A 17331-nucleotide genomic window follows, 5' to 3' on the forward strand; every position below is an offset into this window, starting at 1 on the left:
CCGGAGCGGAGAGCTGACACTGCGGGGGACGGGTGCGCGGTGAGCTACTCTACAGCAGAGATGAAGACAGAGATGAAGAGGGCTCACTCTGAGCTTGTTTCTAGAGACGTTTTTTCCTGGAAAGAGTTTGGGTTGTTGCATCTCATCAGGTGCTGCACAGAGGCGACCCCAGAAGTTTTTCATACGGGTGGCCAGATGGGACATAACAAAACCAAAAACCATGACTGAACTTAAAGGTATTCTGTTCAGCTGTCTTAGGGTGGAGTCAGGTAATTTAGGACATCAGGTGAAATGGGACAAATAAGGTTTACATCTTGGGCTAAATATCTGCAACCAGTCACTGAGCAGGCTATAATAATAATAATAATAATGATGCATTTTATTTATTCAAGTCCTTTGCAGGATTTATACATCGATGTAGAGCCTACACCGTAGCCTTAAGTTCACCTCCCCAGAAATGTAACTACATGTCACAGTGACGCAGACTTCCTGTCTATTTTTATAAGCTGAAAACCATTTCCCTCAGTGGAAACAAAGCTTTTATTTACTTTCATTTCACAGATAAGACTAGAGCGCAGTTCAGGCCGCATTTTTCACTGTCCAAACAGAGCCTGGCCCGACCCCGACAGCCTTTCTGATTTTTATGTCTGAACCTGACCCAAGCGACGCAGTTTGTTACCTGACACAGTTATTGTTATCATGGTTACAGCTTGTCTGTTTACTGTGATTACACACGGACAGTGTGTAAATGACCATTAAAAAAGGCTGTTGTTACGCACAAACACGCCACACGCACAGCAGCGCAGCACAGCACACACACAACCAACTGCTTCGTTATCACCTGCATTGATCACTAAATCAAAATGCCTCCATACCACTGATTTCCCTGCATGGTTTTTGGCAGTTTTAAGTTTCCTGATAGCAAGTTTGCCTGAAATGTAACTACTGGCCTGTGTTGCGTTCAGGCGTTGTCACTTAAATGAAAAAAATCCAGCACTCGAATAGGCCATAGCACAACATAGCAGCATGTCAAGTGGGCCGAACCCGAGAAAAATTACTGATTTGTCATCCGAACCCGGCCTGGCCCACTGGGTTCTGACAGGTCCGTTTGGTTCCGTCGGGCTCAGGTCGGGTATCCACGCTCTAGTTGAGACAATAAATTGTGAAAACAATAAAGCCCCCCAAAACAGCATTTTAAGTCTTGTGTGTGATTTATCCTGGCTTCATATGAGCAGAGGAAATCTCCACTCGTCGTTAGGCTAATTTATACAATGTAAAATGCCATAGACTTGTGCTAATAACATTAGTATGTTGTACTTGTTTGGAAAACATATTTAGTATAAGACAGCTGTTTTGTCGGTGAACCTTGTGAGTTGTAATGGAGCCGAGTTTTGAAACGTTACCTTTGTTGAATGTTGCTTTTGTCCCTGGCTTCATATGAAAGAGAAAAAAGTCCACTTGCTGCTAGGCTAATTTATATAATGTAAAATGCCATAGGCTTGTGCTAAAAACATTAGCATGTTGTATTTGTGGGGAAAATGTGTTCAAATAAAGAGTGTGGTTTGTCTGTGAATGCTGCGAGTTATTGTAAAGCAGATTTGTGTACTTGTGTTTGAAACTGTCTCTTTTAAGCCATGTTTAATGTGTGTTTCGGGTGTGTAAACAATAAACAATAAAAACGGCGTAGGCCACTTGCATAGGCTATGGCGTAGGGTCTGCCGCACAAGTATAAATCCCCCTTTTCAAAGCACTCAAGGACACCTTACAAGACACAGTTAAAAAAAAAAACAAGCAGCAATGTATCCATAGATCATAATATCAAACAATTCTATAATATACAATAAAAGTTAATTAAACGAAATGAAATGAAAAATCGTAATTATAAATATTAAGTATATAATCGTCATTATAAAATTGTTATCAATGCAAGTCTCAATATGTGTGTCACCATTAAATCAGACCTAACATGCCTGCTTTAAAAAGATATGTTTTCAGATGGGATATTAGGTGGAAAGGGAGTCACTACTGCTAATGGCGTTGGGGAGAGAGTTCTAGAGGCGAGAGGCAGAATGGCGGAAGGCTCTAAAACCCCTGGTGGTCAGTCAGGCCGATGGTGATGTGAGCTGGATTGCAGAAGAGGATCTAAGAGTACGGGAGGGGTGGGAGGATTCATGGGTGTACTATAAATTAAACAGGTTTCATGAATAGGCCGATTTATCTCTGCTAATAATATGTGGGATTCATGTTAATGTGTATTTTCAGACATTAACTCTTAAAAAGAAAAAGTTTAAAAACTTAAACTATCAAGAGGTGATTTGACGTCCCCCCTGCAGTAACTCTGATGACCCCCTAGGGGTCATGGACTCTCTGTTGAAGACCCAAGTTTTCGGAGAGCAGGCTATCTTTGCAAATTCATAGCAATTCACAATTGTCGAGACATATCACTCAAAATCAATCAAACAATCATTTATTTGTCACACAGAATTACACTAGGTACAACTCCAGTGAAATGTGATGCCATCAGCTCCTTTAAGTTCATTAAATTTTGTCCATGTTTCCAAATGGTTTTCACACAGGTAGCACCGCACTGCAGCCACCGCTGCTGTGATCCACAACAGGACCAGGACAACACCTCTCGTTTCCACTGTCACACTGGTCCTTATTCACCGTATAGCACTTCTCGAGCACTTCTCCTTCTCTCACCAGTCCTCTGCTCTGTCAGATTGGCAGGTAGATAAAGAGTCACCTGGTTAAATGGCGTTCTCCAGGATGTTTCCAGGATCTGTGTGGAGGTTAAACAGAATGAGCCAGTCAGTCAAGCTAACACACCCAGTTTAAGCATTAATGTCATGATGTAACTTGTGGAAAATAACAGAAGCTGAGATGGGGATCCCCAGTCAGTAGCAGCCTAACAGGACAGGTAGAAACTACACAGGAAGTGTGCACGCAGGGCCAAAGTTCTGTTGAGTATGACATCTTCCTGAGCATACACAATCTCTGCATGCAGGGAGCCGGGAGTGGAGCCTGGTTGGTGGGAGGAGACGCTGATGTCATTTCAGCCAGAGCGGGGAATTTCTGTGCAGTGGTATCTGCCTTGGATTACAGCCGCCGTCACTGTCTGGCGCCCTCTGTTGGCACAATGTTGCACCGCAACAGATTTGTATTTGTTGGGTCAACTTTTAGTGACTCCTTTAACTCTAAACTTAATGTGGATCAAATACTGTTTTGATTTGGTGGGAGAGGAAAGCTACAAAAAACTAATTTTCCTAAACATGTCATATTTTCCAAGAACACACACTAATGATGATTAAAACTGTTGTAAGGACAAATAGCCCCCAAGCCAACTGAATCTGCTACACAATGACTTAAAATAGGACTGTATATTGTAGTCACTGCCACCTCTGACTAGCAATTGAAATTATGTCATTTTTTAACACTACATGCATGTGATCGACACATGCATAGTTTGTGGTCATGGCGTGAAAACAGCTCAAAGTTAGACATGCAATTTCCTTTGCCAAAGCATAGCACAGCATCTGGTCGCCTGCTCATTTCTTCATCTCCTCATCTCGTCATATTGTGGTGTACAGAAATAGCCATTTAACCGGGCGTCATGGCCTGTTGTTTGTGTGTGAAGTTTAAGATGTGGGAGGCTAACTCAAAAACCAAAATTAGTTTTTGTTTGTAGTCTGGTATTGTAAATGAAAATAACCATTATTAAAAAGTAACAGCACTTGAAAAATTTTCTAAAAATTGATTTTACTTCAAAATACAGGTCAAATTCATGTTTAGCAATCACACAATATTAGTCTCTCTATGAGCTCATGTACCGTCGTTGATCTATGTCAGGAAGAAATTTCAAATTCTACAACATAATCCAAGTCTGTAGCGAGGCCAGTGTTTAATGACTACATCAATCAGAGATTCATTTGTGCTGTTTCCTTATTGATGCTGACTTTTCTCTGAAGAGGGTTTAAGTATAAAAAGAATTTCCAATCACATTAGTATCACTGAATCTATTTAAAGATGATGGCTTCAATCAGCATCACCGCTAAGATGCTTTATGGCCATCAAGATGCTGTTAATTAGATTTTTTTGTCCCTCTCTAATTTCATCTTCGGCATCAACCTCCTCTCCCACAGAAAGCTTCCTGTTGAGAGAACAGTAACCTCATTATCGACAGCTAAAAATACGGATGCTTATTTCCATTTCACAGCTCCAATGTCCTCCTCAAGTGTCTAAGTCACCATAAAGTTGGAAGAAATGTTTCACATCTTAGAACGATGTCACATTTACTGTCGCAAGCTACATTCTGCTCCAGATTCATCCATGATTACATGGAAGGGAGAAAAAAAAGATGCCTGCATATTCCATTGTCTACACATTTGCTTGGAATTCAGACCGGCATTTAGGTAACCTTTGAATCACAAATATAGATCTGCAGTTTTAAAGTATCTGCTGGTGGGTCTCATGTGGTTCATAAAGTTCCCTTTTACTCTTACAAGGTGCCAGTCACACCAATCTTTCCCCCTCACAGCCCTGTTCATTGAGTCTCAAGCTGTCAATCACTTCTATTCAGTATTACATTGCTTTCTCTCCCCTTTCCTCCTCACAGGATGACAGCCGAGCCAGAGACCCACTTATGTCGTATTCTCAGTGCTTCCTCTACGGTGAGTCAGAGGATGTCCTTCTGCCCAAAGTGTAAAGACAGTCAGTGTTAAAAACAGGATGCTGGTACTGTCTAGTTGACACTAATTTCTGTGCACAACATCCTGCCACTGCATTAAGTACAGTCATTGTAGGAGCTCTAAATATGCAGAGTGCATTTTTTGTACATTAGTTTGCAAATACATTGAGAGCCACTGGAGACCTAAGTCAGATTCTCTTGAAGATGATTCTGTATTATTATTACTACAAGATCCACATTTAGATAATGATTTCTGTAACATACATGGCTAATATGTTACTAAGGTGGAGCAGTGAGTACCATCATGTGTGGATTGTCACATCATAAGAACATCCTTCCATTTTCAACCACTTATTCAGGGTTAGATCATGGAGGCAGCAGGCCAAGCAAAGTACCCCAGACATCCCTCTTCTCAGCAACCCTTTCAACTCTTCCTGGGGGACCCCAAGGTGATCCCAGGCCAAATGAGATATGTAATCCCTCCAGCGTGTTCTGGGTCTGCCCCACGGTGTCCTACAAGTGGGACGTGGCCGGAAAACCTAGAACAGAAGACGCCCAGGAGGCATCCTGATCAGATGCCCGAACCACCTCAACTGACCCCTTTCAACGTGAAGAAGCAGCGGCTCTACTCCGAGCTCCCTCTGGATGTTCGAGCTCCTTCACCACAAGGACAATGAAGCCTAAATGTACCAAGGCTGAGGATGGAAAGATTTAGGTGCATTTATCTAACAGAAAAATGGCGGCCTGTGGCACTGAGATGCACATGATAGTAAAATAAAGAGTGGTATCAATGCTACTTTGTGAGCTTTAGTGAAGTCACAAAATCCCTGCAAAAAGATCTGTGCCAAAAGTGGATGGCAGCGAAGTTGATGGGCACAACATCTCAAGCCCAGTCAGCACCATGAGGTCCACTTCAAACATATGACAGACAATGTCTACATATGCTCCAACAACTGTATTTACAACAGAGATGGTGCACATCAGTGGTCTACAGCAGTGTTTCCCAACTGGTCCAGCCACAGGGTCCAAATTCTCCTCAGTCATTAGTTCAAGGTCCACACAGTTTAACACAGTCAGTGTCATACTTGTGTTTGGCCATGCAGTCCAGCTAGTTTGCTGTCTCTGTCACGTAGCTGTCTATTAGTCACTCACTCTACAGCAGGAAACAATACTTCAAAATAAAGCTCTTTGCCAGAAATTCACTCTACTTCAAAATAAAGTGTGTTTTTTGCAAACTTGACACGTTTGTGAGTCACTTGCGAGCGATCCATTTTTGGATCGCGACCCACCTGTCGGGAACCACAGGTCTGCAGGATAGTTACAACTTTTACAACAACTATTTTTTTATGAAATGCAACAAATGCTGACAGACAGAACAAACCGAAATAACAATAAGCGACAAAGTCAATCTATCACAACACAATATATCGCACCTCTCCTTAGTTCAACTTGGTTTAAACCAATTAAGATGCCTGAATGAGCTGGAGAGGCCTCATCTGTGCGCTTCCTTTAGAGCACAACTATTAACCAAACAGACATTATTACTGGTTGACAGACTGCTTTTACTGGCTATGATCATTAAAGCTGCTGTGATAGATAATTCAATAATGGATCAAAGGGATATGTGCACTTGGAAGGAGTCATTTATATGCCACAGAGAGTTATCACCAGGCTCCAGTTCTTCTCAGCTTGATGGAGCTGTTTAGCATCTTTCAGCTCATTGTTTTGATGTGATGAAGAAAAGCTCTGATGAAATCCCAATGAGCACTACCTGCCCAGCACCACGTGGTGGACAAACAAAGTTAGCAACAAGCTGCTGAACACAGTGGAGCATTTAGCACTTAAAGAAACCTATATTTCCCTCTGGAGTTTTGGAGAGCAAAAGAGTGCTAAAGGGACAGTGGAGTGACTTCATCACACTCAGCGCTAAATGAATGTTACACATGCTCCATGTGTAAAAAGGCAACTGTTGGCTAACACTTTCTAGTATGATTTTTTTTACACAGTGAAATTGTATGACTTGAGAAAAAAAATCCAATGAATCTAGGTTTAAACATCACCAGAACTAAAAGAAATATTATTGTCTTAGTTTCTATGCATACATTATACTCTAAATGTGTTTTTATGCTCAATAGTGAGGGGGTGTCTTACAGCTCTGAGCTCCCTCACAAATGTAAGATAGTAACAGATTCTTTTCACATTTTGTGCAAACTATAGCCAACAAAAGTGTCACTGGAATTTTACACTTTTCAGTTTTTTAATAATTTTTGGAAACATTTTATGTTGTGTTGTAGCCTACTACTATGGAAGCGTATTGCATTCACTTGACAAATAAAAGAAGCCCTGTTTTTCTAAGTAATTTTTTCTGTTTTTCGGAGTAATTTATTTATTTTTCTGTTTTTTGGTGTAATATTTTCAGTTTTTCTGAGTAATTTTTTCCCTGTTTTTCGTGGTAATTTTTTTCTGTTTCTCGTGGTAATTTCTTTCTGTTTCTCGTGGTAATTTTTTTTCCTGAACAAGGAGATGAGATACTTCAAAATCTCGCGAGAAGCTCCCACCTGGCACCTGCAAGTGACCCCTGCATCCATGGTGACTCCTGCTCATGGATGTATTTTGCATCCATGCTCCTGCTCCTAGACAGTTTCAACTATGGGATCAATAAGGGTAAGGCACGTAATTAGTTACACACAGGGTATGATAATCTAGCTATGTTTTCCACTGCATCCTTCTAGTGTAGGCCTATCGCTCAGTGTAACAGGTTAGGTTAGTAACAGGTTGTAACAACGTTAGCTGACAAACGTGTATGGGCATGATTTCAATTGTCAGCTAATGTTGTTACAACCCCTTACTAACCTAACCTGTTACACTGAGCGATAGGCCTACACTAGAAGGATGCAGTGGAAAACATAGCTAGATTATCATACCCTGTGTGTAACTAATTACGTGCCTTACCCTTATTGATCTCGTAGTTGAAATTGTCTAGGAGCAGGAGCACAGATGCAAAATACATCCATGAGCAGGAGTCACCATGGATGCAGGGGTCACTTGCAGGTGCCAGGTGGGAGCTTCTCGCGAGATTTTGAAGTATCTCGTCTCCTCGTTCAGGAAAAAAATTACCACGAAAAACAGAAAAAAATTACCACGAAAAACAGAAAAAAATACCCCAAAAAAACGAAAAAAAAACCCACAAAAAAATGAAAAAAATACCCCGAAAAACAGAAAAAAATTACCACGAAAAACAGGGAAAAAATTACTCAGAAAAATAGAAAATATTACTCAGAAAAACAGAAAAAATTACACCAAAAAACAGAAAAATAAATAAATTACTCTGAAAAACAGAAAAAATTACTCAGAAAAACAGGGCTTTTTTTATTTGTCAAGTGAATGCAATACGCTTCAGTATACTATAATATGCAGCCAAACTGATTTTGTTTTTGTGATAGTTGACCTCTTCTGCCATCTCCTGGTATGTACGCGGTACTGCATTTCCCTCCTCAAAAACCTAAGAAGCTCAGTGCTCAACAGGTGAGAGAAAAGTAGGTCAGGCTGTCCACTTTTTGGCAGTCTTGTCTCTCTTTTCTGCTGCACATTCTCTATGTAGTCTTACGTCTCCAGCAGCTTAGAAAGTCAGAGTGATTTTAAAATGCAGATGTACTGTTGAGAATGAATTATACAGAGAGGAGCTTGGAGTATCCATTAGAAGAAGACAGAGGCGAGGCAACCGCTGTGAATAATTCACCCAGCCCGCACACCACTGCTGTTTATTGTCATGGAAGTGCCAGACAGACAGTGAGAGTGTGTAAAAATAGATACTGAGTCTGGTGAGTCCTTTGAAGCCATTTCCACCATATTGAGCGATGTCAGCACCCCCACAGTACATATCGAAATATATATTTTTCAGCTGAGTGCATTCACTTTGAAAGTTGTCACGAGTGAGTGACAGGGCTTTGGGGAATTCTTTTGGTGTGTCCTGAAAAATTATGAATAATAAAACATTACTATCATCTGTCTTCTGTAGGTGTTGAAGTGATTCACAATAATAGGTATGTTTTCTCTTTCTTCTGACAGTAATACTCCTACCTCTCTGTTTTTTTGGGTGTGTGTGGCAGTCTGAAGCCAGACCAGTATCTTTGTTTGCAGACAGAAACTATCGAGAGAGTTTCAAAGGTCCCATTTGCTTGCTCCTACTGGGGCCCCAGTGACAAAACTGGAATCTGAGTGGCAGATTACAGTTTACAGTTTTTAAAAAATAGAAAACTGATCTTGCCTTTCACTTACAGAGTATTTATTGTGAAATCAAAGACCATCTTCCCTCTTAAGATCTACTTTTATACCTGCTTTTATATATTGAGGACATTTAAAAGTTGCCGTTGGTAACTTTTAGAAAAACTTTTTTCATATTTGCTAAAACTGTCACTATATCAACACAGCACTAAATGAGAAATATAATCCATGAAAAAAAAAACATGCTCCTCTGCCTTGTCTGTTTCTAACGGCAATACTGCATGTGAACGAAAACAACCAATCGGAACCAAAGAGTCTCTAACCCAGCCGTCAATCACTCAGTAAACTGCTGTAAAACTGTCAAACTAGGCAGCGCTGATTATATGAATCAAAATTCTGTAACTGCATTGGCTGTTCCTCATCTCAGATGTTTTCAGAAACATATTTTAGTGTACTGTTTAGCTGCAAAATGAGAAAGTTTGTGACCCGGCTGCCATGTTGGATACAGTTAAACAGAGTTACAACTTTCTCTTTTTGCAACTTAAAGGAAATGGCCACTTTAGAATGAAAATACAGACAGTGCTTACTCATCCTCATGCCGACAAGAAGTCCAGTGTAGTTTTTTAATCTACACAACTCGTTTGAGGTATTGGAGGATAACAGCCAGCCGGCTCGTCTGTCGTAATCCAAGTACCCTGAAGCCGCGGCATGCAAAATTGACTTTGACTACAGTGAAGGGACTAATAGTACAATAATTTGACGCACGAGACTCGAGAACTAGCCGCACCACTAGCCATCAGCTAGTCTCACGTGAGTTGCCACATAAACACAGTAATGATGGTATGAAAGTGGAGTAAATTACGTCTTTTCAAGTCAATTTTGCATGCCGCGGCTTCAGGGCACTTGGATTACTATGGACGAGCCGTTCTGCCGTTTTTGAAATGCATTAGCGGAGTTTTATTACATTTTCAAAATGTGGGTTCCGTGCACTTCAAGTGTATGGAAAAATCCGGCTAGCTGTTATCCTCCGATACCCCGAATGAGTTTTGTGGATTAAAAAACTACACTGGACTTCTTGTCGGCATGAGGGTCAGTAAGTGCTGCCTGTATTTTCATTCTAAAGTGGCCATTTCCTTTAACAGTACAGTAGTTGTTACTCTGTTTAACTGTATCCAATATGGCGGCCAAGTCACAAACTTTCTCATTTTACAGCTAAACAGTACACTAAAATATGTTTCTTAAAACATCTGAGGAGAGAAATAGGAAACGCAGTAACAGAACCTGATTCATATTTGATCAGCGTTGCCTAGTGTGGCAGTTTAACCACAGCTCATGGAGCGATTGATATGATTGACAGCTGCGTTAAAGACTCCCTGGCTCTGATTGGATTGGTTGTTGACTGACCATGCCATGGCCTGACTACATTAGACCAGTGGTTCCTAACTGCTTGGTTGGGGTCCAAAATTGGGTCATGGGTCCATTCTGAATGGACCACAAGTGATTTGTGAATGTGTCAAGTTTGTAAAAAACACACTTAATTTTGAAGTACAGGGAATTTCTGGTACAGCGCTTTTATTTTGAAGTGCCACAGTGAGCAAATAATGGACAGCTACTTAACAGAGAAGAGCTGCGTCCTGTCCACCCTGCTATACGGCTCAGAATGTTGGAGAACGACAGAAAATGATCTCCACAAACTGTCAGCCTATCACACCAAAAGCCTACGGAAGATACTGAGAATATTCTGGTCTCAAACCATATCCAACCAGCATCTTCTCAGCCTGTGTAAGCAGGAAAATATGGCTACCATCCTTATGAGAAGGCAGTGGAAATGGATTGGATATGTCATCCGTAGAGAGCAGGACAACATCACCCGAACTGCCCTTCACTGGACACCAGATGGTAAACGTAAAAGAGGCCGACCCAAGAACACCTGGCGCAGGACGGTGGAAGGAGAGCTGAAGGCCCTGCATCACACCTGGGGTTCCGTAAAGACGCTGGTCCAGAGCAGACAGGAGTGGAGATCCTTTGTTGCTGCCCTACATGCCAGCCGGCATAAAGGGCAGTAAGTAAGTAAGTAGTACTCAACAGAGACAGCAAACTAGCTCCACAGTATGGCCGAACACAAGGATGATGCTGAATATATAAAACTGTGTGGACCTTGAACTAATGACGGAGGAGAAATCTGGACCCTGTGGCTGGACCAGTTGGAAACCACTGCATTAGACTGTCTAATTTACTTCTTTTTACAATATAGTGACAGTTTCAGCAAATGTTGCACTTATTTTCATATAAGTTACCATCTGTAGCTTTAATGTATGTGGGATTACTAGCTGTCAAATGTATTTTTTTGATGAGTACATATTCTAACTTTGCAGGAATGTGAAACAAGTCACCAGTGGGTCAGCTGTGGAAGAGCGAGTCGTCCACCAATCTGAAGATCAGCGGATCAATCCAAGGCTCCTCTAGTCTGCATGTAAAGTATCCTCTATAATACTGAACCCCAAATTGCTCCTGATTCACCCAACTGTATACACCTATTGAGTGCATGTGAATGAATAGGTGAGCAGGTGGCACCTTGCATGGTAGCCTTGGCCACCAGTGTATGAAAGTGTGTGTGAATGGGTGGTGTAAAAGTGCTTTGAGTGGTTGGAGGACTAGAAAGGCACTAGACAAATGTAAGTCCATTTACCATTCACCACTGGGCATCTGGGCCGAGCATCAAAGCAGCTGGGACTGGTTCTGGCGTTATGTAAGATTAATTGTGGAAACTGAAGTCACCGTCTTTGTGTCTTTTATAAATGTTTATATTGTGTTGCTCACCAGTGTCTCCAGGAGGACTCCGCTATAAGAATGTATCAGTGCTCAGTCAGACGGGCAGCCCTGCTCATTTCCAGGCTCTGGCTGGATCCCATCGCCTGGACACTTGCGTCACTCTGTCTCAGTCTCCTCTCTCTCTATTCTACTGCGGTAATTTTAGTCCTGACGTTGGCCTGTTAAAATGAATCCTCTGACGCTGCTAGAAGGGTGGTGAGGTGAGGAGGGGGTAGATACGGTACAAATACACACTTAAGTCTCTAAACTCCAGCCACTTCTCGGCTGGAGAAAAGAAGCAGAAAGTTTGGCGTAAAGGAGCTGGTTTCACCCAAACCTCAGTTTAAAGGAGGAAAAGAGGAGGACATGCTGGCTTATCAGGGGCACTGTCACATGACTTTCTCACAGGTAGGTGACTCACCCACTAGATCAGAGGAGGCTTGTTGTTTGTGTTTTGCTGATACACCATTAACCAATGCTGATCTTTGATGACAGGGAAGCAAATTGATACTGATCTTCCTTAATTTTGACGAATTAATTCACCTGATGTGGCGTGTGTGTGTTTCTGCATGTTAAGGATCAAAAGTAGCCAAGCTGGGCCGCTGTTCAGCATCCATGAACTCTTCCATGAATCATCAGTATTTTATTCCCAGCAGAACTTTGCTCTACTTTAGCCCAGACATCATCCAATTCGACTATCTCCCCCAACCCAAACATACACACAGGTTCAATCTATCCTCCCACGCATCTGCACTCTGACTCGGTCACCAGGTTGACTTTTGACGTCATTGCCACCAGCAGCTCTGTCCGAAGGTCCCTGTGGATATAAAGTAACCTCTCATATCCCGTAATACAACATTCTTCTCCAGGTCCTGTTCTTAGGAAAAAACGTCTGTGAGTGGGTAGGCCTTACATTCCTTTTGTGGCTTTGCACTACTCTGTCTTTTGCTTTCCTTCTCCTGCTCTCATTCCCCTCTTCCTCCCTCTGTTTCTTATGCTTTTTCAAGACATTCCAGATGTGGGCTAGCATTACTCTGTAGCAGTTGTTCTCTACCTCTGGCTACAAATGATAACATCGACTGTACGAGCTGTACAGTACCACTGACTGCTGGCTGGGTCCTTCGCTGCTTCCCTACTACTTTTCCATTTGACAAGACAGACTTTATGACAGGCACTGCTGCTCTGGGATCGCTACCCTTCAGGATGTTGAGATTGCACTGACATTGTGGCTTTAAGATGGGCTTGATTGTTTTTTGGATAAGCTTTTAAGGGAAGCAGACAGTCCAAGGGTAAGACAGACAGGGCGAGCTGGATTCTTGTTCCTCTCGTGGAAAGATTTAAGAGTTTGGCTGCTGGAGACTTTGTTTGACTAGTCGGCTGAAGCCAGCTGAATGCAGGGAGGTTAATGCAAAAGTCTTTGCCTCAACCAGTATGATGAAAATGGTTCTTGTGTTTCACTTGTGGATTACCATTTATTAAACTGTTGGATATACTTGATAGACTATTGCTGGCACATGCAACATTTCCAGCCGGGAGTAAAACCATTACCGCAAATTGTCTCTGCTGCGGTGTGTCCACGTGTTTTTTATTTGGTAGTCTGGCCTTGCACTGATTTCAGGTGAAAGTTACATCACTGCCATCTGGAAATGATTATCACAAAGAAAGCACCTAAGTGATGTTCAGTTAGAAAACAAGTTTGATCATGCGGCGGCTCTGCCTGACTTCCTTCCAGATCATATCCCCTGCCTGGTTTCATCACTTTATGTAAAAAAAAAAAAAAAACAGCGCCTTAAAAGGTTGACGGAGAGAAACAGAGACACAGAGAGAGGGAGAAAGTGATTGAGGGAGTCGGGGGAGTTGAGCATTTCCTGTAATCACATCATGAAAGCGGCGATGTCATCCTCTTCCTGTTTTCTCTCGTGTCTCAGACACAGTCCAGGTGAGATGAACAGTGAGCACGATGGATCTCCTCTGTCTTTGCAGACACAGGGACATCACTCTGCTTCGTCTAAGCCTCACACTCTGTGTAAGATGTCTGAGGGAGATGTTACAGTGCTGCCATTCGGACCTTCATCTCTGGACTTGTCCAGGCAAGAGCACCAGACACTGACCAGGCTGTACAGCCAGAACGGAGGATATCACCTGAGGATTTTACCAGATGGAACTGTGAGCGGTGGCAGACAGGAAAATGATCCCTATGGTGAGGAAGGAATCTTTTTTTTTTTCTTTCTTCTTGTTGTGTGATTGGTTGTTGTGTCTCAGAATCAGGAGCAAAGTAAAAGACAAGAGGAGAGTCTGTTAGCTGTAACATTAAAGATGAAAATGAAACTGAGCAAATTCTGTTAATGTTACTCATATCTACTGTTTACTCTTTTGACTTTTAACACTTTAAATGACAGTTTTATCTTTTCTGATGATGATAAACAAAAGAGACGGGGTAAAATATGATAATATAAAGCACAATAAATGACTTAAAATGATAAGTGGACTTGATAAAATGGAAGAATATTAAGGCTCATGAGTGTGATAGTTTTGAAAATAACTGTTTACAGTCCTCTTGAGCAAGGTATTTAATTGCTGCACTTCTAGTAAAGCTGCTCACTGATTTGATCACTGTTAATATAATTACTTACCCTGTGTACACATTCAGACGACAGAGCCTGAAAAATGCCAGGCAAATATTTATTTCAGGAGAAAAATGATGGTGACATTATGTTTAAGTTAGTTTATTTTCCACTTCATCCTTGGAGAGGCATCAAAAAAGCCATGCGGCGGTGTTATGTTGAACAGGGTTGTATTTTTGTGCTGCAGACATCCTCAGGCTGAAGGCTGTGAGCGTGGGAGTGGTGGTCATCAAGGGCGAGATGACAGGGAGGTACCTGGCTATGAACAAAAATGGGCGCCTTTACGGATCGGTAAGTATTTACATTTTGGAGTTTGTCACAAAATTACTGCTGCCATGAAGTAAAGATGAGTAAAGATTAAATGTTACCTAACAGTTTGAAGAGCTGTTTCGTTGGGGCTGCTTTCGTCAAATTCCATAATAGTTATTAACGTTTTAGTACAAGTTCAGACTCACTCCTATAGTGCTGTAATAGCTAGGTTATTTCCACAAGTGCAAAATGCTGGAAAATCACAGCGCCAAAGGGTAGACTATAAATCACTGTGCGCAGTGATATATCATTGGTACAGATGAGTAAGCCATTAAGGAATTACAGATTTGTCACATGGATTCTTATTTCTATTATTCAGCACTATAGTCTGCTGTTCTGTTGCTGTGTGTGTGTATCCACACAACATTTAAAATGAATGGACGGGAAGAATTAGAAAACTTGCAATAAAACTTTTCTTCTCTTCTCTTCTCTTCTCTTCTCTTCTCTCTTTTATTTTCTTGTCTTAGCAAGCACTGAACGATGAGTGTTACTTCCTGGAGAAGTATGAAGAAAACCACTACAACACATATTGCTCTCAGAAGTACAACTGGTATGTTGGGCTGAAGAGGAACGGCCAACCCAAAGCAGGGCCGGACACCCACCAGGGTCAGAAGGCCATCTTTTTCCTGCCAAGACCTGTGGGTAACATGTAAAGCAAGACTGCACCAGGAACCATGGACACGCTCACATTAATGCACATTAATAGTGCATTCTCACACCGGGCAAAGGAACCTTATTAAAAGGTCACTCAAAATCAGTTCAGTAGGGTGGTAGACCCACGAGGCAAACACATAATGCTGTTTTTTTTTTTACAGTTAGTTCAAGCTGTATTTTAATGTTAATAACCTACATGTTTGTTTATTCCTCTTGGAATATGTGATTCCAGCTCATGTAAGCAGCTTACACTGTATATGATCACAGGGATATGAGCACATATATACCCTCCCACTGCAGACAAGAAAATGTGTGCGGTATCAGTGCATGTCAGCCTTGATAGATGGGTGTTGACTTTGAACCCTCGTATGAAATACCACTGCTGGAAGACAGCAACGGGCCGCTTTTACACAGAAATAGTTGTACAATTGATCACGTCTGGCACAAAGGAAACCAACAAGGCAGTAAACATAAAAGAGCCGACCATCTGGTGCTGAATTCAAAGTTAAGCAAACAAAGTCAACAGTGAAGGGACTAATAGTACAGTAATAAAATAAATATTTCGGTGCCTTGCTTAATGGTTCACTAAGGTGGGTGTTTGCTAACTTCTGAATTACTAGTAACTATTATTCTGCTCAAACTTGTTTGATGTCTGTTTCTGTAACCACAAGTGATCTATGTAGAGTGTCAGCAATGTAAAAGCAAGTTGTCAAGTTTGTTTTACTTTTGGCTGAGCTGTAATGTGAGCTAGCTCAGTGGTGCTAGGTGAGCTAGCAGTAGATGCATGCTTACTTCTGCCAGGTAATTTGGTTGGTAGGTGTAGTTCAGTGGAGTGTCTTGAGTAACCAGGTCATGACTTCTGAAAAGAGACATGAGTGTTGAGTTTGAGGTTTTTGTAGTGGTACTTTGAGCACCACAAGCCAAGTGCCATCTATTTCCATTACATTCGAGAGAAGGCAGACATCTCTGTGGCCGATATCTCCAACCCTCGACAACTCACACCAAAACAATCTAGATGAATAAATAGCACTACAGGTTAGAGGAAAAATATGAATTTTTGATTTTGGGGTGAACTGTACCTTTAAGTTTAAGTTTTTGGTTGAAAACAGCACCCTTGTTTATGATACAGTTAGCTGTGACGAGAGTGAAACATTTGTATGATTGTATAATTGTATTGTATGATCATTTTGCTGTTATGTGCCTCGGCCAGCTGAGGCAGATGTGAAAACGGAGCTTCATTAATCAATGAAGTTATTATTGAGTTGTATTTTTAAAGAAAAGGAGGAACCAGAGAATATTTAACATCTTGATTGCGCCAAATACTCGTGTAGATTATTATATTTTAGTTATGAGGAGGCAGTGACGGACCAAATATTGACCATTCTGTCCTGGACCATGGAAGTCACAAAAAGTTTCCTTTCACTTAGCAAAATGGCTTCTCACCCCAACAGCTCTTTCTGTAAACATATGTATTTCTGTTTAAACAAATGTTACTGTAACATTATACTAGGTTAAATAACTATTGTGAATATTTATTTATAAAGTTTTATTTCTAATAAAGTTTAATTTTGCTGAACTTTGCAATAGACATTTTCTGAATAATAATTTTTACATGCATAGTGAAAAAGGTAACCTTTTTACAAAGTAATACATATTGTATTAAGTGTACTGACATGTATGAAGTTTGCATCATAATCTGAGTTAATAGTATGTTTACTGTGACAATGATTATTGTTTATCCCAAAACATGGACATGTGAATAAAAGTGTATAACTGTGCATCTCTTTAAAGGAACATATTATGTCCAGTGTTCAATACTTCTGTTGCTGATCAGCTTGTTGTTTGTGTCTCTTCCTTGCACTGCATGTGAACATCTGTGTTTTTAACGAACTACACTCTTACAGGTGTTGACCAGAGACACATTCCTCCATGTGACACAAACACTAGAAATAATAATGTTTGGCCACAAGATGGCAGCATTGCTCCAGGGTTAGTGTTGTTACGCTCTGGCCGCTACAGAGG

General features: G+C 41.2%; 1 protein-coding gene across 7 annotated transcripts; it reads left to right on the forward strand.

Annotated features, from left to right (window-relative positions):
* The first annotated feature begins 11974 nt into the window (after nucleotides 1-11974).
* On the forward strand, nucleotides 11975-17103 carry LOC117265400 (putative fibroblast growth factor 1). 7 transcript variants are annotated; one of them, XM_033639879.2, is made up of 4 exons: nucleotides 11975-12130; nucleotides 13706-13922; nucleotides 14534-14637; nucleotides 15123-17103. In XM_033639879.2, exons 1-4 carry the CDS (start codon nucleotides 12089-12091, stop codon nucleotides 15306-15308), a joined length of 549 nt encoding a protein of 182 aa, XP_033495770.1. In that variant the 5' UTR covers nucleotides 11975-12088; the 3' UTR covers nucleotides 15309-17103. The 7 variants fall into 7 exon arrangements, with proteins under 7 accessions (XP_033495770.1, XP_033495779.1, XP_078028683.1 ...); XM_033639888.2 differs by having other exon boundaries at nucleotides 11995-12130; nucleotides 13651-13922; XM_078172557.1 differs by lacking the exon at nucleotides 11975-12130 and adding an exon at nucleotides 12512-12616 and having other exon boundaries at nucleotides 13651-13922.
* Nucleotides 17104-17331: the final 228 nt, after the last annotated feature.

This window comes from Epinephelus lanceolatus, chromosome 11 (assembly GCF_041903045.1).
Source record: "Epinephelus lanceolatus isolate andai-2023 chromosome 11, ASM4190304v1, whole genome shotgun sequence".
NCBI classification, from domain to species: Eukaryota; Metazoa; Chordata; class Actinopteri; order Perciformes; family Serranidae; genus Epinephelus; species Epinephelus lanceolatus.